Source organism: Cebus imitator, unplaced genomic scaffold (assembly GCF_001604975.1).
Source record: "Cebus imitator isolate Cc_AM_T3 unplaced genomic scaffold, Cebus_imitator-1.0 Scaffold48, whole genome shotgun sequence".
Lineage (NCBI taxonomy): Eukaryota > Metazoa > Chordata > Mammalia > Primates > Cebidae > Cebus > Cebus imitator.
In genome coordinates, this window is record NW_016107363.1 from 2,821,682 (window position 1) to 2,846,451 (window position 24,770).

General features: G+C 41.8%; 1 protein-coding gene across 3 annotated transcripts in view; it reads right to left on the reverse strand.

Annotated features, from left to right (window-relative positions):
- PTPRG (protein tyrosine phosphatase receptor type G) overlaps nucleotides 1-24,770 on the reverse strand; it is a 770,883-nt gene that overhangs the window by 132,243 nt on the left and 613,870 nt on the right. For all 3 annotated transcript variants that reach the window (XM_017527402.2, XM_017527401.2, XM_017527403.2), the window contains exons 7-8: nucleotides 16,317-16,474; nucleotides 5,513-5,705 (exon numbers count right to left, since the gene is read on the reverse strand). In XM_017527402.2, the coding sequence (XP_017382891.1) occupies nucleotides 5,513-5,705; nucleotides 16,317-16,474 (351 nt within the window). The remainder of the gene's footprint in view (nucleotides 1-5,512; nucleotides 5,706-16,316; nucleotides 16,475-24,770) is intronic.

Sequence of the window (24,770 nt, forward strand, 5' to 3'; positions counted from 1 at the left end):
TTCAGTGGAATGGAAACACAGATCCAACAAATTCAAAGTCATGGCCACTACCACCTTGAAGACAGAAAATATTTTTCTTACAACAAGCCTATGATTTCCCTGTTTAGGTTTCTCCAACTTAGTTTAAGCTATTCCCTAGAGTGGGGCTCAGTAAACTACAGTCCTAAGGCCAAATCTGGACTGCCACGTTTTTTTGTAAATAAAGTTTTACTGCAAGACATTTTCTACATTCATTTGCATATCATCTGCCGCTGCCTTCCTGCTATACTGGTAGAACTGGGTACACATGGCACCTGTATCCACAGGTTCTGCATGCATGGATTCAACCAACCACAGATCAAAAATACTTGAAAGGCAAAGAAAAGCCAATAAAAAACAGCAATATAAGAATAAAAAATAGTACAAATAAAAACCAGTAGAGTATAACAACTATTTACATGGCATTTACATTGTGTTAATATTATAAGTACTCTAGAAATGTTTTAAAGTATACTGGCTGATGTGTTTCGCTTATATACAAATAAAACACCTTTTTATTTAAGGGACTTGAGCATCCAAGGATATTGGTATCCGTAGGGGTCCTGGAACCAATGCCCCACAAATATCCAGGATGCAACAGAGACTATGTGGCCCACAAAACCAAAAACATTTACTATCTAGCCCTTAACCAAAAAAGTTATATGACTCCTGCCTTATGTAATTAATTTATTTTTCCCTCTTCTGGGACAACAGCCTGATAAATGCATAAAACATGCTCACTTTACTGGGCATTGAAAGCTTCCAATAATGATCAGATAGTGCATACCAACCAGGCAGGCTTTGATCTTTTTGAATCACCTGAAGATTACAGGATACCACTCCTTCTCTTTATAACTTTTTTTGCAGAAGAGTAGAGGAAGGAAAAGGACTTGTTCTTTGCTTTGGCTCTTTCCTGCTTACATCTCTAAGGTCAATAATCTAAGCCGTCCAGGCTGTCTGATGATGTGTCAGCATCTTTTGGCCTATAGAGCTGCTGAATTACCTGAGTCTTCTTATGGAAAAAAAGGAGAAATATTTGGTCACGTGGGCTATGGTTCCATGACATGCACATTTAAAAACAAACAGGGAGATCATCAGTCATTAGGGAGACGGAAATCAGAATTACAAAGAGAAACAACCTCATCATATTCTCTAGGTTGGTGAAAATAGAAGAGATGCACAGTAACAGCTGTTGGTGAGGATATGGAGAAACTGAAACCCTTATACACTGTTGATGTGAATGCAAACTGGTGCCACCACTTTGGAAAATAGGTAGTTCCTCAAAACTGTGAACAGAAAGTTACCATATGACCCAGCAATGCTACTCCTAGGTTCACATCTAAAAGACTTGAAATATTGGACATGGATATTCACAGAAGCATTATTCATAACAGCCAACAGGAGGAAAAAACTCAATGTCCATTAATTGATAAGTGGATAAACAAAACATGGCACCTCCACATATTATGTGCTCTATTACTTGGCCATAAAATAGAATTAAATTCAAATACATGACCCAATACAGATGAACCTTGAAAGTATTATGCTAAGCGAAAGAAGCCTGAGACAAAAGTCATAAATTATATGACCCATTTATATAAAATGTCCAGAATAACAAATCCATAGAGACAAAAAGTACATTAGTGGTTGCCTAGCCCTGGAGACAGGGAAGGACGGACCTGGCAGAAGAAGGGAAGGAGAATGGGAATGATTGCTATAGATGGAGTTTCTTTTTGGGGTGATGAAAATGTTCAAGAAATGGATGGCAGCGATGCCATCATGATTTTGTGACTACAGTAAATACCACTGATGGGGCCGGGTGCGGCAGCTCACGCCTGTAATCCCAGCGCTTTGGGAGACTGAATTGGGTGGATCATGAGCTCAGAGGTTCGAGACCGGCCTGGCCAACATGGCAAAACCCCGTCTCTACTAAAAATACAAAAATTAGCTGGGCGTGGTGGCGGGTGGCTCCAATCCCAGCTACTCGGGAGGCTGAGGCAGGAGAATCGCTTGAACCCGGGACGTAGGGGTTGCAGTGAGCTGAGATCATGCCATTGTACTCCAGCCTGGGAGACAAGAGCAAGACTGTGTCTCAAAAACAAAACAAAACAAACCACTGATGTGTACACTTTAAAAGAATGAATTTCATGGTATATGAATTAAATCTCAATAAAGCTGTTATTCAAAAAAATAGAGACACTATTCAGCAATAAAAAAAAAATGACCTACTGACACATGCCAAACATGGATAAATGTTAAAATTATTAACACCAAGTGAAAGACAAAACGAGACCTGAGGTTGCCTGGGGTTGAGGGCAGGAGAAATAACTGACTGCAAATGGGCAGGAAGGAACTTTCTGTGGTGCTGAAAATGTTCTAAAACCAGACTGCAGTGATGGCTGCGCAAGTATAAATTTACTAAAAATTATCAAATTATACTTTTACCATAGCTGTATATTATGGTCTGTAAATTAAGCCTTTAAAAAATGCTGTAAAAATAGGAAAATTTCCTAAACTGCTGGCAGAAGTAAAAAGTGGTACATACAATCACTGTGGGAAGCCATTTCGCAGTCACTAACCAAACCTGAAAATCCGGTTACTCGGATGCAGCCATTTTACTCCTGGGTGTATACCCAATAGAGATATACCCATGTATTCATAGCAGATTCAAGAATTTTCATAATCTCTAAAACTTGAAAATATTCTACATATTCATGTATACTAAAATGGATAAATATATTCAGGTATAATCACAATGGAATTTAGCAACACGAAAGAACCAACTACTACAGGCAACAGGGAGGGTGCTTAAAATCGCTGCAGAGCAAAAGAAGCAAGACACTAAGCAGGACATACTGAATGACGCTATCTCTATGAAATTTATTAAACAGGCAAAGTGCATTTTTCAAGTGGTTACCCTCAGGAACAGAGATTGACTAGGAATGGGGATGAAGAAAACATTTTAATATTCCCATGTCTTAAAGAGTCAGCAATGAGCGCTATGATAATTGAAACAAACCTAGTGGAATGAAGAATGAAATTGCCAGATTTAAGGACGGTTCCATGGTTGTGGTCAGATTCAGTGAAGGCCTGTTCAGTGGAAGATCTTGCCCACTTTGACAACGTAATACAATGGAGACCATTATCTTCCCTAGCTTTCTTGAATAAAGGCCATGCGTTTTCACTGTACAGCTGATATATCATATGCTCGGCCCATTTTTCAGGAAAGAGCTTTGCGTCTGTCACCATCTCAGCAGTTCTGAGCTACGAGATCTTACACTCGCTTGTGATATGAATTCCTCAACCCCACAATCCATGTAACTCTACATATAACTCTCACAAAATCCCTAGGAGACCTGCTTTCCTCAGGCGAGTTCTCTTGGGAGAAAGCTTTCTAGTTGGGTTATTTTCTTTATTCTTTTTAGCTAGGTTAAAAGAAAATTAGCTCATGTGATGTTTTCCATGGCAGCCCAACCTAAGATATTTCACAGGTTTGGGAGCTTCTTAATTCTCCCATTGTTCCCAGAGAATGATGCCCTTGACAAATTATTGTCCCCAAATTACTTGAATTTCAAGCATTTCTCAAGGGAACCTGGCCTGACTCATTTCTCTTCACTAACCTCAAACAAAATCACACAGACAGGAAGGAAATGATCACATTCTTAAACTCCCTCTCCTCCTCTTTTAGCTCCTTTTCAGAAACGTGAGCCTAGAAAATGGGCTCATTCTTACCATCAATCAAAGTGCATGTCACTGCAGTTACTTGTGGAGCAGAATCTCATTCCCCCTGTTCCTACAAAATCCATATGCCAATAAACTGGTCCCTTTTGTTGGGGGTGAGGACATTCTTGAAAGAAAACCTCCCCATGTAAAGTACCTAACAATAGCCCAGTCTACTTCCAGTGTTGATAAATGACACAAACTCTCCCTTTATTACGCAAGCTCATAATTTTGAATAAGGAGAGCACTGGGTTGGGAAACATCCCTTTTCACACCAAAAGAAAATTCCTTCTTTTTCCTTTCTCCCTTCCAAGTAATAGGGCTTTGATAAGCCTTGCTCCCCTCAGCACTTCCGGAGCTCTGCGTCACAATTATGACAAATCCCAGAGCCTGAGAGGAGGGTGAGGGTAGAGCCAGACATTATAGTTTCCTGGAAGAGAAATTAGTACTCATTTCACATGAGAAAGTAGAAATGGAAAAGACTGAGATGCCTGAAAATGATAAACTTATGTTTATCAGATACAAGGACTAAACTGTTAAATAATAGGTTTAAAAAAAAAACCAAGTTATTTCCAATAGGGGATGAGCCTGGAGTGGGAGGTCTTGCCTGGGGTGGATGGTAGTAAGACTGTAATATACTGGTTATTGGGACCAATTCAAAGGTCCTGGTGATATGGACAGAGACAGGGCAATACTGAGTAGAAGAGGGCGGTTCCCTGGCAAAGGCTCCACCCTCAAGCCTGGAAACCCTTGGTCCTAAGTGAAAACAGACATTTCTGTCTTCGTGCCCCAAAGTTGCCTTTTGGCCCTCCATGCCCCCCCTATCCTACATTCATATAAACCCTAGACCCCAGGCTCCAGAAGCAGATGAGGGGAATGAACAGAAGAGCAGAAGAACAGCAGAATGGCATAGCAGGGAGAAGAGAAGCAGCATGTGAATACCAAGAGGAATCTGACTAGGGACAATCAGAGAGGAGATCGGCCACTGAATGGGCAAACTCCATCATCTTCCCACTCTATACCCCTTCCAATTCCCAATACATCCCACTGAGAGCCATCTCCACCACTCAGTAAAACCCCCACATTCATCCCTCAAGTCCATGTGCGACCTGATTCTTCCTGGACACCAGGAGGACCTAGGTACCAAGAGGTCATTGAGCTGGTTAACACTTAAGCTGTCCACAGACAACAGCAAGAAAGAGCCCACTGTAACACACGCCCACTTGGGCTTCGAGAGTCGCAGACACACAACCCTAGTGCCAGAGCCCCAAGGCACTCGCCCTGGCTCCTGCGCGTGCCCGTCTCTGTGCTCCCCCTCCCATAAGGTATTTGAACAGGCAATGGTGATAGAACAGAGAACAAACCGAGCCACACTCCTATTGCAGGTCCTTGGAAGGGAGAGTCAGGGAACTCTCCAGTTTCACTGATGTCTGAGCTCAGAGGTAAACTCCTGACCAACAGGGAAACATGTAAAAAGTAAGGCATTTTTCAGAAAGCTTTCTCTAGACATTGCTAGTAGGTTTTGAAGTTACAAGGCAGAAATGCAGACAGAATGACCTATTATTGATCAAAAGGACAATTTCTATCATATCTGTTTAACAGAAGTTATTCCCACAACTGCTACTATTTTTCAGTCAGACAAGTTCCCTTTAGCAGAGAAGCATATACATTGAACACCAAGTTCCAATTCCTAGCTGGCTTTGAATTTCTTTTAATTTAAAGTAATTTATGATAAGGAATCTTCCTCTAGGCGAGGCACTTAATCCAAATATACCTTTAGAGGCTTCTGTCCCCAGCGGGTTTTCCAAGAAGTCTGTCATGTCATGGTTCCAGGCGTCACGGACGGCGGACTTGGACACCACCCTGTCATGCAGCTCCTGCTGAGGTCGAAAGTTATTTCTCAGATACTCCACCGACTTGACATGGTCTTGCTGCTCCGTGGTGAAGATGGAATAAAAAGCCTCAAGCTGAACAGAGAACGAGAGAGGGAAGGAAAAAAAAAACACATCAATTAGAAAAGCTATTTGGTCCAAAGCGGGTGGGTGTGATAAGAGCAGGAAATGGTAGAATTGACCCATGCTGGGGCTGCTAAACCCAGCAGGACCCCAGGCTGCCTGCTGGAAACTGCCAACAGGCTGATCTGGCTGTGGTTTCTGTCCTGCCAACTAACCAGGAAAACAGTTCATGTGAGGGCTGCACTGCGCTCTGAGTTTGTGCCTCCCGTGAGAGTCCCAGTCTTTCTTCAGTGCCCTGCTGGAAAGGCCTTTAGCATTCTAGGAAGAAACACGGGGTCAGGGTGATACTGGTACATCCCAGAGCAAGACTGCCTGGGTATGAATTCTAGCTCCCTTGCCTACCCAATCTGTGATCTCAACACCCAATTTACCCTCAGCCACCATTTTTCCTCAATAAAATGGTGATAATCATAACACTATTTACCCAAAAGGATTTGTGTCAACATTAAGTCCTGACAAAACATTTAATCCAAGTACAGTGCTTAGAACAGTTCCTAGCATATCATAAGAGCTTCATAAATATTAGGGATTTAATTCTTGGCATCTTCAGACATACTAGCGATCAAGTTTGGCAAAGTCACCACATCGCTATATGTGCATCTTGCAAGTCAAACTGCCTAAGTTCAACATTTACCAGATGGGGAATCAGAGACAAACGATTCAAGTTTTTTGTAACTCAAGTTTCCACAACTGCAAAACATGAGTATTAAAATTTATGTCAATTGCTTAGTACACAGTTAGTACACAGTCCTCAATTAAGGTTAGCTACTATCATTATTGTTAATATTATTAAGAAACATCTCATACAAGACTGCTGATCTAACTTTTACGGACAGTAAAGGGAAAAAATCAGGGTGTCCAAATCATATTTGTATTATCAAAAGGGATTCTTGGGCCAGGTGTGGTGACTCACGCATATAATCACAACACTTTGGGAGGCTGAGGCGGAAGATTGCTTGAATCCAGGAGTTTGAGACTAGCCCAGACAGCACAGTGAGACCCTGACTCTACAAAAAATACAAAAATTAGCTGGGCGTGGTGGCGTATGTCTGTATTCACAGCTTCTTGGGAGGCCGAGATGAGACTGCTGCTTCAGGCTGGGAGTTACAGGCTGCAGTGAGCTATGACTGCACCACTGCACTCCAGCCTGGGTGACAGAGTGAGACTCTGTCTCAAAAACAGAATTAAAAAAAAAAGGGATTTGTGTGTGTGTGTGTGTGTGTGTGTGTGTGGCCCTCAACATTGTGATCATTAAAAAAGGTAATTCTGGCCGGGACTGGTGGCTCATTCCTGAAATCCCAGCCCTTTGGGCGGCCAAGATGGGCAGATAACTTGAGGTCAAGAGTTCGAAACCAGCCTGGCCAACATGGTAAAACACTGTCTCTACTAAAAATACAAAAATTATCTAGGCATGATGACATACACCTGTAATTCCAGCTACTTGGGAGGCTGAGGCACAAGAATTGCTTGAACTTGGGAGGTGGAGGCTGCAGTGAGCAGAGATTGCGCCACTGCACTCCAGCCTAGGAGACAGAGTGACACTCTGCCTCAAAAAAATAATAACAACATTTTTTTTATAAAATAAAAAAGGTAATTCTATTATATATGAGGAATGGAACAGCTACTGAGTGACAGAGACTTGTTCTCAATGGGCCACAAAGTTATTCTTGTCACCAAAAAAAAAAAAAAAATATGAACTGTAATTTGAAATATGCAGCCACCAAAAATACTAATAGGAGAAGAAAACAGAATGAAGAGAAAAGCTGAATGAACTGTTTCTGGCCCATCTGGATCCTCCGGTGCTAAATAAGAGTGCTTTCTGCAGGAGAAATGGTGGACTGGTGCCAGAAAGATGCTTTCTGTGCATTGAGTGACTGTCTAAACTTTGGGGAACCAGAAGGCAATTAACATCAATGTGGAAAATAAAAAAGGAAAATCACTATCTGGGTTTCTGCAAATTCTAGGTGGTCATCCTGAAGCCTGAACTAACCTCCACTGTTTCCCAAACAGCCTCAGAGAATGATACAGAAAAGGACCTGCTTCCAACCAGTGTGCCCTCTCTTCGCATGAGAAGGCGATGAATCGAGGTGATATTAGCCATGCAAAATCGTTAAAGTATACGGATTCACCTATCATTCCACCTCCCTCCAATTCCACGGCTTATGTAAAATGATGATTAACCATGGAACTTTTTCTGCCTTTTACACAGAACCAGGACAGATTCGAAAGCAGGCTAAAAGCCAAAGCAGCCTGTTTCTCTTGTGTTACTTCAATTCTCTGTGAGTTGCTTTACTTTCCATAACAACTCATAGGGTCTCCAGGTTGAATCTGCCTGCCTTTCCGTTCTTTCTGTTGTTCCTTCTTTAAGTACAGCAAAGAGGGAAAAGCAAGTCATAAAAGAAAAATTAGGAAAATTGGACTGATTACTTTGTCCAACTGTAAGCCACTCAAATGAAGACAACTACAGATGTTGAAAAATCACCTCCACCTGCTGACATGAACTCACTTGATAGAACTACCAAAGTCAGAACTCAGTACATCAAATGGGAGAGCAGGTTTCTGGCTTTCTCAGGGAAAATAACTTCTTCAAATTATAAGAGAAGTATTAACAAAGACGCTCTGGAGACAGCCCAGAAAAAGACCAATCAAAATGATTAAAAAGATGGAAAATAAATTCTGTGAGGAAAGGTTAAAGGACATGGAATTGTTTAGCCTGAAGAAAAGGCAGGTAAGGAGTAATCTGATTAAAGACCCTCATATGTGGAAGATGCTGACTAGCTCTTCTCAATGTCCAGAGAAGACCAAACAAAGGAAATTGGTTTAAATTAAAGCCTTAGAGACGTGAGTTGAATAGACAGGAGACATTCCTTAACTTTCAGGATGATTTTTTAAAGAAACGGATTGGGCTGCCATACATCGTGAATTAGACCGGAAATTTTCTGGAAGAGACAGCCATCTGTCCTGAAATAGTTTAAAATCTGAGATGCCAGAAAAGAATGGCCTGGCATACTGTCTCGGCAGTACGACTCTGAAGTTTGTTTATTCTCTAGAATGCTTGCTTCTTTCACTGCCAGCATTAAATTCTCCTAAAAAGTTTATTTCTGAAGCCTCAGGAAAGAAAAAGTCACATAACTGTAAAAAAGAGGCAGGTTCTGAATTTAACACAAAAATACTTTCACTTAAATTGCTCTTACAGCTTAATGACATGCTATGACTTAAAAGCATGGCAGCTTCCTTGCTATTAACTCAACTTGCCCCAAGATTTTGAAGAAAGGATGTGGTGGTTCTGAGAGTGCACTGATGACCCGAATGATATTATATTGTCAACTGGATCACGGCTGCGCTTGACAGTCACACAAAACAGGGAAAGGAGGACAAGCTCAGCACACTCATCAAATGTCCTTCTGTGCATTGGTGGCATTCACTAAAACCCTGTTTTTCTAAGTTAAATGAAAATCACCAGTGGCCTGTCGCTTTGGTAACTGGCAAGCCTGGCCAGTGAGTTAAAAACCTCCATGAGCCTTGGATTGGTGAGAGGAGTCTACATTTCTCAGTTTGGCAGGTGAGCAGTGATGAAATCTACGGATACATCATTATACAGCAACTTCAGTCTGTCCCTAGACCCCAACTCCTGCCTTGGACCTCCACTTCGTTTGATTCCAAAAGGTGCTATAAGACCACCATGAGAAAGTGTCCCTAGAGTTGTGTGACATGGAAGTAATGCTGGAGCCGCAGAACAAACCATGCAGACCAAGTTGTGTCTTTCCGGGCCTTTGACCAGTTCATATGTTCGGGGCTTAATCTGTTCTACTTTTCTAGATCTGGTTAACAGCTAAACAGTCATTCTTGAAAAATATGTATCAGATCATGTCACGCCTCTCTGTTCAATACTTTTTAACAGCCTCCCAGCCTCAATGATGGGGCCCTTATGATCTGGTCTGTGCCTAATTTTCCATATTCAAACCCTTACCCCTGCTACCTGGGTTCAAAATCCTGTTTTTAAACCCTACTTGCTAAATGTGTGACCTTGGTCAAATTATTTAATCTTTCTGTACCTCAGTGTCTTTATTTGTACAATGGAGGTAACAGCATTACCTGCTTCCTGCATTTTTTGTAACTATTCAATGAGTTGTTAAAGTATTTGGAATAATTCCTGGCACACAGCAGCTGCTCGGTAAGTGCTATCGCTACTGCCGTTACTATTTTATGAGGAATGTGGTAACGACAATTGTACTCTAAGCTTACAACAACTGTAAAACGCTGTATCAACCTTCCCCTCCTTATCCCCCTTATATTTATCCAACCTATTATGTGCCAGGTACTTCTTTAAGTACTTTACAGACATTATTTTGGTTTCTAACTTCTTCTTAGCTTAAAGTAATAACATTTAAGTAGCATTACAAGAACATTCTTATTATATCATGAACACTAGCAGCTAATATTTACCGGGTGCTTATTACATGCAAGCATTGTGCTGAGAGTGGTATGTGCTTTCGCTTCATTTGCAGAAATCCCATAAGGCTGGTGGTATTATGATTAATAGCGGTATTAATCTTAGTATTATTGACTAGTAAGAAAACTGGGATTAGAGACATTGAGTAACTTGCTCAAGATCACTGATATGGTTTGGATCTGTGTCTCCACCCAAATCTCATGTGGAATCATAATCCTCAATGCTGGAGGAGGGGCCTGGTGGGAGGCGACTGGATCATGGAGGTGGATTTCCCCCTTGCTGCTCCCGTGACAGTGAGTGAGTTCTCATGAGATCTGGCTGTTTAATGTGCAGCACCTCCCTTTCCCTTTCTTCTTCCTTCTCTAGCCATGTAAGGCATGCCTGGTTCCCCTTTGCCGTGATTGTAAGTTTCCTGAGGCTTTCCCAGTCATGCTTCCTGTATAGCCAATTAAACCTCTTTTCTAATAAATTACCCAGTCTCAGGTAGTTCTTTATAGCAATGTGAAAATGAACTAAAGGAGGCACGGGAACCAAGAGGTGAAGTGAGGCTTAGAACAGCAGGTCTGTGCGACTCTTATTTTGTATGCTCTCTGCTACTTCATGCCACAGGCATAAGAGGCCTTAACATCATTCACTGAAACAGTCACACTGCATGGAGAAATGGATGTGGTAACAGGAAAAGTCTTGAAACAATTCCCTTTAGCTAACCCCAAGGCCATTCCGCACAGGACACCCTGCATCTGCGACATAAATCTATCTATCTGCACTCTTCGGCACTCTGAATAGGAACTGCCAATGGCCAACACAGCAAGAACTGAGAGGCATGAACAAGACAGCAGGTCCAAGGAGAAATGCTGTCTACCTCCCAAAGCCCTTACTTTTCTTTGCCTGATCCTTTGCCATGGCAGGGTAATAAACACACTTGGATTTATCTTGACTTTAACACAACTAATGAAGTCTTTATCATTTAGTAAAAATAAATGAAAGTTTTTATTTCTATGATACTAAATTGACTCTTAAACTTTTGAAGTGAATGTGTAAAACATTTCTTTCTTTTATCCCTGCTTGGGGATTTGTAATTGCAGTTTAACTGGTGCCGTTTCAAGAACAATTTTAACCTTGAATTGCAAATGTGTTGGCTGGAAGTGTATATAAATCATTTCAACTTAGTTTTTATTATAAAAGTATTATAGAGAATAATTAGTTTTTAATCTGTCAGTTCGAATCAAAGGCAAGTCGAAATCTCTTCATGCCATTCGTGTACAGCAAGAGCTCCTGTCCACAAGATCTGGGCAGGGCACCGTTGTGGATGAAAGGGAGAAATGAGGGAAAACCAAAAGTAATGTAAGTATGAGCCATTAAAAGGCTGGTATGCACAATACTTTAAGAGATGGGCATACGATGGCAATAAAACAAAACCAGAGTCCATTATTAGCACAGTAAGAACCCAAGGATACAAACTAGGAACTGGAAAATCTCACCTAAGACCATGGAGTTAGCTTCACCATACATCTGAAGGATGACAGGACAGGTCCTGTTTGTTGCCTCATTATTAAGCAAGACAATGATAATGGAATATTAAATTCCCAGTAGCCTGGAGCATCCAAAATTTTACTTACTGAACCACAGCTGCAAACATAAAATCTAAGGACAGCTAGCTAAATGCAGGGCCATGTCCCTTCTGTGGCTACAGTCCGTTCTGCATGAAGGTGATTATAGAAAGGGCTTTATAGAAAGAAAAGGACTTAACCATAATTAACAAAGAAAGCGATCTCTTTTGGATTAATGATGACATCTTCACCCCACCATTTAAAAACCTTCTTTATTCACATGCACTGCACGTCATGTGTTGAAATACAAACATTCTCAATTAAGTGACTCACCAGTTGTCATGGCCTTGAGATAAACCTTACAGCTGTGACAGCCAGTAGCCACATATGGCTGTTCCATTAGAAATACAGCTAGCCCTACATTTGCAGTGATAATATTTTGGATACACTGGATTCAATAAACTATACTATTAAAATTAATTTCACTTGTTTCTCTTCATATTTGTTAACATGATTACTAGAAGATTTTAAATGATGGGGCTTGTTTTACTTCAACCAGAGAGTCCTGCTTTAGAGACTTGGTGATCATTTAATACCTGCAACAACAAACAACAATCACGCTTGGTATCTCCCAGGCACTTCCTGCGACGCCAGGCACTAGTTTACGCATTTGACACATATTCCATCATTTAATCTTTATTGTGACTTCATGAGGTGGGTATTATCATCATCGTGTTACGGATGAGGAAACCGAGGCACCAAACAGTACTTGACTCATTTGGCCAAAGAATGAAGCCATAAATGGAATCCAGGCAGTTTGCCTCCAAAGCACATGGGCTTAACTTCAAAGAGCTGCTCCACTCTTTCTGACAGATACCTTTGGTTAAAAAGGGTCATGCAACTAAACCGTTTCTGTCCACTCCAGCTTACTGTCAGAAAAAAAAAAAAAATCAAACATCTAAAGGTAAACAAAGTAGATGCAGTCAGACTTATTTATTGCCTTTTGATAGCACCCCCTACAAACACTTAAGTAAAATTCATGCTGGGAAGATCATAAGTAGTGCCTTATTTTAACCTTCAAGATGCTAACAGTCCTGGAAAGGAAGGGTTAGGTTAGTTGCCTATTGGCAAAGAACCATCATCTGAGAAGCACTATTCTACAATAAAACAAATCCTACTTCACTGGACTGAAAGACAGTTGTTTTCTATGACTGATCATGAACACGCTGCAGGCAACCATCTCCATGTTTTCTGCTCCTCTGACATCCCACACAAGGGCCAAGAGTGCTGCCATTTTGTTTGGGTGACACGGTCAAGGCAGGATTTTGGCTTGAGATTTTCAGGAGATGTTTAGAGGGGCCACTTAAGCCATGCTGACTACGTGGGGAATCCCAAGCCAATGTGGGGTTCCATTAGCAATGCTGTGTTTTAACCTAGATTATCACGCAAGCCAGAGGTACAAGTGTGCTGGCTCGTGGGGCTGATCTGAATGTCCAGCTAAGCTCACAAAAGGGAAAAAGAGAGGAAAGATGAGTGGTTGCCCATATGTACTCTGAAAGGCTTTAAAGAAATCCACATCAGACAAGCCAACACTTTGTGTTAACCATTATATTTTATGGTGAACATGCTCGAATTTTCATTGAGTGCAGGCACCCAGGTTGGATGAGAGGGAAGAAAAGAGAGAATAATACAGAAGTAGAGGAATGAAGGACTAGGAATGTTTTTCTGTCAGAGGCAGACATGGAATTCCTGACTACTTGGCTTTTCCGAACTGGCGGTTCGCCTTTCTGAAATGAACATTCTGTGCTAACTTCAGAAAGAATGTTGGCAGGGTTAGGATGGGAAGGTCTGAAGCGATAATACTTGAATGGTGAATGCTTTCCTTTCCAAGGGCTGACACAGCTGTGACCTCCACAAAGCCAGCCAGCAAGGATCCAGTTTGGCCACATGAATATGAGCTGTTTTCCTCCCTTGGGAGACGGAGAGGGACACATGAAGCGGTGTCTGATAAAAGTAAAGTATTATAAAATGGTTTGTAGCAAAGAACCTGGAAAGCAAATGTGATTAATTTCTTTTCTATTTCCCCGAAACACAATATCTACAGAGAAGTTATATATTGGAGGGCAAATAAACATCTTCCATTATTTCTTCTCTTTGAGTGTATGGGTGGCAGAGAGTGGAATAGTGAACAGATATCAAAAAAAACACTTTCTCAGAAACCCAGACAAAAATGGTGCTCAAAATGCTTCTAAAAGGCAAACACTTGGCAAAACATTCAAGCTCCAAACTCTGTTTTTTGTTTCAAATCTGGAGCTATAATGAAACCCAGCATATGTTAATGGTCCTTATTTCTCTCCAGCTAATCAACTTCAACTCTCTCCCTCTCCTTACATGCCATTCTATATAAAAAGTAGCCAAATCAGTATTTCTTAACTTCGTTATCTCAAACCTTTTTTTTCTCTCTCTCTTTTTTTTTTTTTGAGACAGAGTCTCATCCTGTCATCCACACTGAAATGCAGTGGCGTGATCACAGTTCACCGCAGCTGTGACCTCCTAGACTCCAGTGATCCTTCTCTCTCAGCCTCTCATGTAGCTGGGACCACCAGACATGTGCCACCATGCCTTGCTAATTTAAAATTTTTTTTTTTGTAGAGAGGGGGGTCTTGTCATGTTGCCCAAGCAGGTCTCGAACTTCTGGGCTCAAGGGTTCTTCCCCCTTCATCCTAACAAAGTGCTGGGATAACAGGCCTGAGCCACTGAGCCCAGCCACAAACCTTTCAGGCTTTCAAGACAAAAGTATTTATTAATTAACAAAAAAAGATCTTGAAAAAAAAATCCCTTTCCCCAACCCTGCATATATAAATATTTGCGTTGGAGTTTTATCTTATTTTTTTTTTAAGGAAACAATGTTGGCATCACTGTTAGGAAGAAAACTCATTTCTTATTTCATTATCTCCCTAAGGCTGGCAGATCCTGTTCTGAAACCAAATCACCAGTCCTTTCTTTATTGTCAGGGTCAGATTAAAAGGAAAAAAAAAAATCTCAAAGTAAAATGATTGCCAAAACAGCAGTGAGGCCAAATAAAATTGTTCAGCCTGGCCTTACATGACCTAACTTGGTTAGAGGGATAGCGTCTCTACTTCTTCTAGGGAACCTGCACCATTTACCCGCTGAGAGGTAACACTGGATGTTGCAGGATGTTATCTGGCATCTCTGATGACTCACTCAGAGATGGACATGTGACCCAAGGCCAGCAAAATAGTTGCTTGGCTAATGTCTATTCAGACCCACCTACTGGAATGCTTGACATAAGACCCAGAAGCTCAACTGGTACCAGAACAATCAGACTGCGAGAAGTGGTCATTTCTATGAATGACATCGTAAGTACCTTCCAATTTGGACAGTCCTGATTAATGATTCAAATCCACTGTCTTATAAATCCTACCCATTGTTCCTGGCTCTATTTTCTGGAATAATGCAAAAGGAATTTTACTCTTTCTGTAATTCAATCCACGCTGAATTTTCTACAACTAACACATCCCTTCTAAGAATCATCCCCAACCATCCATTCAAACCTCATGAGGTGATTTAAAGACCTCGCATTCCCCAGATGGTTCTCCTTCCTCTGACACTGCCTCAATCCCATCTCCAATTCACCAGTTCCTACCCACAGTTAACTGCTCAGCCTAAATCAAGATGTCCCATGAAATGTGCTCAGGCCACACTCACAAGGAGGCAGTACAGTTTAGTGGTCGGGAACATGGGTTTTGGAATCAGGCAAACCCACGCTTAGTTTTTGGCTGCATCATTCATTAGCCATGAATCTTTGGGTATGTTACCCCATCTCTCCACCGCACGATGTTCTATGTGAATACCCATCTCTCAATGTTGCGTTGCCACTGATTAAGTTGATATATGGAAAGCGCTGAGTAAAATGCGTAGCACACAGAAAGAACTCAATCAATAACGTGTTATTTCCTTCCTCTGTGTCCACAAATCTCTTTCTTTTCTGAACTGTGGGTAGGATTAGTGGGCAGGACATGATCTTTGGAATCAGACCATGGCATGGCTATCAGTTTTATGACCATGGGCAAGTTGCCTTCTGTGTGGCTTGATCTCTATAAAACAGGGTCATGAACAGCACCTACCTCATAAGACTGTAACATGGGGGTACAAATAGCATCTAACTCATGAGAGTATCGTTCATGAAGATGAAATGGGTCAACATATATAAAGAGCTTAGAAGAGTTTCTGGCACCAAAGGTCATCATCATCAAGGATAGCTATTATTGCCTCCTCAAGACTGAATACTTAAACAATACTCAGATTTCATGCCTGCAATTCTCCTTAGTGACTTAATTTCATTTGCAGCTAAGAAATCATGTTCTATAGCTTGCAGTTCTTAGGTTCAAAAACGTGTTTGTTGGAAAGACTGAAGGAATCAATGACAAGCACAGGATCTAGAACAAATTCCTTACTCGTATATTCTAGTCATGCTGGATCATTAAGTCCATACAAAACAATGAAACACAGACGCCTCACTTGAGGCAAAATAGCTACCTGATGGTAAGAGATGGGGACGGGTCTCCGGAAGACTATCCACTCCACTATTTCGCTACACGGCGGGGTGGTCAAAGAACCTGTGTACCGATAATAGCTGCCCAGGGATGCAGGCAGGAGGTCCCGGAGGACGAAGGGATCCAGAAAGGTCTCCTTCTCTGTTTGGGGAGAAAGGGAAAAGAAAAGCACAATGATAAGTCACGCCATTCCGCGCCGCAGACGCAGTCAACATCCTCGGCATGCTGGTACCACATCACAAGCCTTATGTTTGTTTATATCCTGAGAAGCACTAGCATTTGGTGGTGGGAGAGCCTCAGTAAACAAAGCAGCATTTCCCAGGGTGTGCTCTGAGGACACCAGTACCACAGTGTATTTCAATAAAAAGCAGGTTCCACCATGAACACGGTTGGGGCACATTACAGTCCCTCCCCAGGAAATAGACAAAATACTCTAGCATAGCAAAATCTCTGAGACGTCTTGCAGAAAAGAAATGAGCTTGACTTTCTTTATCCCGCCCCTTCCCAACCTTGTTTCATCATAGAACTCTTCTCTAAGATCTATGAACAGATAATCAGTGGAATGAACTTTGGGACACAATGAGAGAATCATTATGAAAAGAAACTGTAAGTCACCAGTAACATGCAATTCCAAAGCTGGCTAGATTTCATTACGGTTACACTCAAGTCCTCTCCAAATCAATGTGAAGCCCAACCAAGGTGCAACTATAAACTGAAAAAGAATGGCCCCAGGAACCAGCATTCTTTTTTAAAAAACTGGAGGTGTCTTCCGTTAAATAGAAGGAATGACATTTAAGTTCAGACCCAACAATGATAACATGATTCATTTATAAGGAAAGCAAGACACGGAATGGGTTAGTGTCTGCTCAAGGTCACATAGCTCCTAAGAAGCATAGCCAGGATGTGAATCCACGTGTCTTGACACCAGAGACTACACACAGTTCTGACTCAGCTAAAGAAGGCACCGAGGTTAGCCAGGTGAAAATGGAATGGTGGGGGCAAAAAAGGTGAAGAAAAACATTGTAAACAGTAGAAACAGCATGAGCCAAGACCCTGGAGCAGGAAGGAATAGTGCCACAGAGAAGATGAGGGAACTGCCTTATAATTCTCCCAAGCAGGCCTAGTAGACTATATAGCTTCTTTCATGAGTCAGAGAAGGTTGTAGTCTCTCCATATATCTCCAGAGATCTAGACTTGAATGTGTATCTGGGATTCTCTCCTCTTCCCTGTTAGAGATGTAACAAGACTACTGAAGTCCTGCTCATGGGGTGCCTTAGCTCCTTCATGGCTTCCGCCATGAGCCCCGGGACAGGGTTCCAGGTGACTTCATAGACACACCTGTGCCTACAGGAACACTCTGCCTAAGCCTCCTCCCTCCTCCCTCCTCTTCTCATCTTCAGGCAGAACTAGTGCAGGCATTTGGGCAACTGTGTATCCCAGACTCAAGAAGTCTGTATAGCTAGGAGATAAGGCAAAAAACTCCAACAGAAATGAACTATATTATAGTTGAAATTGCAATTTCCTTTTGGAAAAGATTTAGTTGAAGAAGACTTAACATTTATTTAACTTTACCTATATGCCAGGCACTATTCTGAGTATTTACATGTTGCAAACACTTAAACAGAACTTACTATATGCACCAGGCCCTGTTCTAAGAGCTTTATAAAGATTAATTTATTTATTGCTTAAAATAAGTCCATGAAGTTAGTCCTGTTATTATCCCCAGTTTACAGAGCTGGGATACAAAAACAGCTAGCTCGGTTTAGAATCCAGACTTTTATTCTTCACATCACTATGCTCGCTTAGTTCACAGCTCTGTGAAGTATGTGCTTTCTAATATTCGTTTTACAGGTGTGGAAATCTAGGCACAGAGAGGTTAAATAACCAAGCTCAAGGTCACTAGTGAACAGCGAAGTAACGACAGTTACTTGTGAGGCTCAGAAACCTTGGCTGATTCGCAGAGAGGTGTGCAGTTCATCTTTCTCTAAAAGAAAAATGTAGTATTAACCAATAAATGCAAAAGTCTTCAAATTATAGGGTTCCATAATCAAAATTACAAAAACAATTTCTGTTGTACAAAAGGCTAGAAATAACGGAACTGCCCCTCCGCCCACTGGCAACTCTGGGCTTTCATTTAAACCTGGTTACCAGCAGCCTAATGACAGGGGAAATCTCTGCAAGCATGCTTGGCGGGGACTGGTTTGGCTGGGAGAAGAAAATATTTTGGCCTTTGCTTGCTGCCTCTGAGCTTCTTGGGCTGTGCAAAGAGTCAACCCAAAGCCCCAGGCGATAGAGGGTGTGCGTAGGGCTTGGCACCACCAACGGCAAAACTGCTACCTTCATGTCTCCCCCATGTTGTAGGTGAACTTGGGGTCACACCACAACACACCAACCTGCCTTAGGATCAAGGCTTCCAGGCCAAATGGCTTTTGAATCAGAAGACTTTTCCTCTCGGGGCCCAATCCAATATTAAGGTTGCAGGTAAGCATGCTGTATGCTGACAGGAAGTGACAAGACAACCCCAGCAAATCCCCAGCAGCCAAGCCCCCATCTACACATACTCCAGGAAGAGGCCATGGCTTTAAAGAGCATAAAAAGATAAAGCAAAAGCACCCACCCCACCCACAGGAGATTACATTTCAAAGGGGAACACTGATTGGGCAGGGTCAGGGATCTTATGTAAGTTCTCAGCTGGGCTCATGGATTGAGCAGGCATGATGGAAACTGCGTGTGACCCCTGCTACAAACTCAGAAGGACCTCTCTGTTCTTGACCAACACCAGGCCTTCAGAGGCAAGTCTGGTTTTCAGTGATTAGCATGTGCAGTCAGATCTGTGGCGAGGTGGGTAGGCCAGGTACAAGGGACAGAGGTGGAGGACCTGGCTTCACTGCTAATTCATTCTACCACGATCTCTGCCACTGAATCTTAGGACTCCGTGATCCGGAATGGCCTTAGTTCAGTGGCTTATTTCAGTGGCTATGTGGGCCAAAGAATGGTCTCTTCAAACAAAATCTTACCCAAGAGCCTTGCAACTCAAATAGCTAAGTCAGCCCAGTGGCTGAAGCTAAGCAGGGGACCCAGGGACACTTTGAAAACCATCGATTTAGTCCAATTCTTTAACTTTAGGGCTGGGTAAACAGAAGAACAGGGTGAAGTAACAGACCCAAGGTCAAAAACACTTAAAGAATACAGAGACTCACATGGGACTCTTCAGGGAATCTGGAATAGTATTCCCGCACAGCAGGAAACACCTTTCAGTGCTGAAAACTGAGATCCACTGCCCTCGTCAGTGCCCCCAGCACTTGTGCATTCCTTCAAGGGTTGCTGAGGGGAGTAGATTTTCAGCCTGCTCGCGTTCAAATCCCAACTCCGCTATCTGTGAGCTGTGTGAGCTTAGGCAAGTTATGAAACCTTCCCAGGCTATAGTAGTGGAGATTATAAATAAGGCAATGCAAGAAAGGGGATCAGAAGGAGCTCAGTACACAGTAAACATCTCAAACATGATAGACATTATTCTTACTCTAATTGTTATTACTATTATTATTCCTCTAAGCTACCAGTGTTTTGTCATGTATTTTCTTTAATGTTTTGTGCATGTCTTTTTTTTTTTTAAACTGGATTACTGCTTGTGTCCTTAAAGGCATACCATGTTAGATATATTGTCCATCAGCATGAGCAGTCTAGGTTACAGCTTTCTTTGCCAAAATTCTAGCAAAAATTGAGCTTTGAACTAACTGACATTTGATGCCTGTGTGATCTTAGGCAAAGGCCTTAACCTCTCTGAGCTACTACCATCATCTGTAAAATGGGAATAATGAGAATATTTGCTCTCAGGGTTGCTGTGACACTTAAGCAAGTTAACAGACATAAGGGGCTTGGTACAATTCCTGGCCCATTATAAGCCCAGATTTATCAAGGCAAGCATGTGTCTGGGCACAAGCCCAGCTGAAGTACAGCCTGGCTCACTCTGGGTTTTAAGCTAGGAATGAGCAATCGTTTTCCGTAAAGTACCAGATAGTACAGATTTTAGGTTTTGCAGGCCAAGAGGTGAATTTGAAGACGTTATGTAGGTACTTAAATAACAAGTACACTTCTACAACCTTATTAACTGAATTTGAAATGCTATTAATAACAGAACAATTTTCAAAATATATGCCTACTTAACGAGAATAATGTGATTCTTTTTTGGGGGGAATAACATTTCACTTAATTAGAGATTGAATGTAAAAACCATGCTTAGCTCAGGGGCCATACAAAATAGACAATGGAATGAATTTGGCCTTTGGTCACATCTTGTCTGCCCCTATTTAATTTAATTTTTTTTTTTTTTTTTTTAGACAAAGTCTTGCTCTGTTGCCCAGCTGGAGTGTAGTGGCGAAATCTCCACCCATTGCAACCTCTGCCTCCTGAGCTCCAGCAATTCTCCTGCCTCAGCCTCCCGAGTAGATGGGATTACAGATGCACGCCACCATGCCCGGCTAATTTTTTGTATTTTTAGTAGAGGCAGGGTTTCACCATGCTGGCCAAGCTGGTCTCAAACTCCTGACCTCATGATCCGCCCGCCTCAGCCTCCCAAAGTGCTGGGAGCATGAGCCACCACACCCAGCCTGCCTGCTCCTATCTTAACATAAGCGATGTGAGTGGGAGGTGGAAAAGGAATCCCAAGTATTAGAAGGTTACCTTGATTGCCACAGCAAGACTTGTGGGGTTGGGGTAATTATGCTGTATGTTCAGGTGCCCTCATTATTAACTGGCAACGCATTACAGAATTCACATGAACAATACATTATAAAATTAACTCTTGACTTGTTTCTTTCCCCGTCTCAGTTCAAGCTGAACATCAGTTTGCAGTGATCTTTCTGAAAATTTCATTGCCTGCTCAGTACCACAGACAGTGCTCTGCTGATAATGGGATGCTCACAATGCTTAATTACAAATTAGAAACAATTTTAGAAATGGTAGTCCTTTATTTCTAGTACTACCCATGAGGCCTGCGTAGGTCAGAGGAGCTGAACTGGCCAGACTCAAGACTGGTAGCTCCTCAGCACAGCCACTGGGAAGAAGAAATAATGCACTTTTCAGTTGAAAACTTAAACTCTTCCATTTATAAAATCTTCTTGTTTTCTTTTTGTAAATTAGAAATAGAGTTTCACACTGTTGACCAGGCTGGGGTGCGGTGGCACGGCAGCCTGGAACTCCTGGGCTCAAGCAATCCTCCCCACTTAGCTTCATGAGTGGCTAGAACTACAGGCATGTACCACCATGCCTGAGTAATTAAAAAAAAAAAAATCAGTAGACATAAGGTCTTGCTGTGTTTCCCAAGCTGGTTTCAAACTTCTGGCCTCAAGCGATACTCCTGCCTCAGCCTCCCAAACTGCCGTAATGACAGCTGTAAGCCCGTGTGCCTGGCTGATAAAATCTTAATAAATGTAGATATTATAAAATGGGGAGAAGTGCTAGAGCTAGGTCTCCTGGATATGAATCCTCACTAGTCTACTTGAGGGTTTGACCTGGAAAGAGTTACTTCACCTCTGTGTAACTGTTTTCTCATCTGTAAAATGGGATGATAACACTGACATTATGAGAAGGTTCTGAGTGTGAATTAAATGAGTTAACATCAGGTAAGGGCTTAACAGAGTGCTTGCCACAGAGCTTGTTAAATAAATCTAGCTACAAAAGGGCAGTGTGACTCCATGCCCATCCTGATCAGTGCATTCTGCCTTCAACTTTTATCATAATTAGTCATTTGAATTCAAAACATTCCTGTCCCAGCCACTTACTAGTTGAGAAAAATATTTGAAATACTATTTATACCACCATTCATTCCATTATATCATAATAAGCAGGTACTGTGCATTACTAGATAAAAGAATTGAAAAGAAATGAATCTTGTCTTCCACTTTCAAGGATCCCGGGTGCTGTATGCAGACAATATTATATTTTAATAATTAATTGTTCATCAAAGAAAAAGATGACGAACAGGGATGCTAAATTTAAAGTTATTCAAATTGCAAAGATGAATAATGTATGACTTTTATATTAAATACACACTGTATTAAGTAGCCTACGTTTCACCCAACTCTTTCTTTCATTTTTAAGCATTTTGAATGACAATATGAATAATCAGTTAGGGGAGGTTTATTTAGAAAAAGAAATACCTTATTTGAATGCAAACGGTTTATATCTGAAGATGATTAAATTTTTCTTATCAATTAGGAAATTTTGTATGAGGGCTTTAAAGTCATGGTCAACCATTAAACCCAGCACAGCCCGGTTATCCCTGCAGTTTCCTTTCAACATTAAATTATATCTGGCTGGTTCTGTTCAATTTCTTATTTCTGATAGCAGTGCCAGGAGGCAATTTTTAATTAAAGAAAATTTGAAAGATTCAAACATGCATAATTGGATTAAAAATGTGATCATTAAAACATTAGATGATAATCAGCTGATTGATTGCATTTCTCAGTGTGTTAATAACCTAGTATTTTCAATGCTTTGGTTATATAGGAAAAAAAGAAAGCTCTTTATAAAATATGATGAACAATCAATGTATAGAAGAGACCTGTGCAGTGGTCAGGAATTGCGGAAGTACACTGAACACCCACTCTCACACACACAGACACACACACACACACACACGCACACACACACACACACACACACACACACACCAATAGACAATGTATTACATCGGAAGATTGTAAGGTATTTGGACAGGATGTGGTAATTTCTAGGGGAAGAAAACCTGAAGTATTACCCAAACAAAGGACCAATTAATTTTAGGAAAGTGTATGAAAGCTCAAGCTTCCGTTTTTAGCCCAATGATTATTTGGTTTCTTTAGGGTTTCCACAACTTTTTTTAGAGGAAAAACAATGAACATTTCCTTAAATGCCTAAGATCAATGGGGCAGGACTAGCCTCTGCATGCTGTTCTACAAGGAGGAAAGGAAGGAGTGGATAGTGGAAAGAATTGGGCATTAAGTCATTATAAATGAAGCATGATTTATGACAGTGCCAGTCAATCTTCAATGTGCATGCAAATCATCTGGGAAGCTTGTTAATACGCAGATTCTGATCCAGTAGGTTTGGGGTGAGAGCTGACATTCTGCATCTTTATTTGAAACGAAGTCTTGCTCTTATCCCCTAGGCTTGAGTGCAATGGCACAATCTCAGCTCACTGCAACCTCTGCCTACCAGGTTCAAGCCATTCTCCTACCTCAGCCTCCCAAGGAGCAGGGATTACAGGTGCCCACTACGCTCAGCTAATTTTTGTATTTTTTTTTTTTTTTTGAGACGGAGTTTCACTCATGTTACCCAGGCTGGAATGCAATGGCGCGATCTCGGCTCACCGCAACCTCCGCCTCCCGGGTTCAGGCAATTCTCCTGCCTCAGCCTCCTGAATAGCTGGGATTACAGGCAGGCACCACCATGCCCAGCTAATTTTTTGTATTTTTAGTAGAGACGGGGTTTCACCATGTTGACCAGGATGGTCTCGATCTCTTGACCTCGTGATCCACCCGCCTCGGTCTCCCAAAGTGCTGGGATTACAGGTGTGAGCCACCATGCCTGGCTGAAATTCTGCATTTTTAATAAAACAGATGCTGCTGGTCTCAGGACCATACCTGACTAGTCAGTTTCTACAAGGACTGTATCAAAGGGTTCCTACATCCTGTGCAGCCTCATTCACTTTTACTTTCTGATTTTTAGTTATAGCCCTACTGGCTTCCTTGCCGTTCCATGAACACAATGCCCCAGGGCCTTTGCACTGGCTCTTCACTCTGTCTGCAACATTTCTTCATTACTCCATTCATGGCTGGTTTCAGACCAAATATTCTGCAGCTGCTAGCAATTTAGTCATTTGGAATCGCCAGTTCTCAACAAGGTCTACCCTGACCACTGTTTTGCAAATAGCAATTTCAAGGGCAGGATCACTGAGAAGGAAACATTTGATTAAAAGCCTGAAGGCAGTGAAGAAGTGAGCCACGTGGCTACATGGAGAGAAGAACATTCCAGGAAGGCAGAAAAGCCAGTGCAAAGGGACTCCACCTGGTTTACAGGGAAACGGTTGGAGTGAAGTGAGCAGGAGGGAAAACAAAAGGAAAAGATCAACAGCCCAAAACTTGCCAGGTTTGAGGGGGGATAATCAGCTGTTGGGTAAGTACCACTGGTAATTCCGCTAAGAACTGTGAAGAGGTGACACAACTGAGTAAAAATTAGACATGGAGTCAGGAGCTCTGCGTTAAGCTACTGAATGCAGTGTAACCTGAGAGCAATCTTAGGTGTGACAGTGGGTGACAGTAGGGCCTGTCAAACGCAGGGGCGAGAAATGGCAAGTTGGAAGGAAAGAAAGAGCCTGAGGGTGAGAATCCAGAAGGTGCCAGGGAGGCGAGAAAGTATTAGATCAGAACTAAGATGGACGGGCGCAGTGGCTCACGTC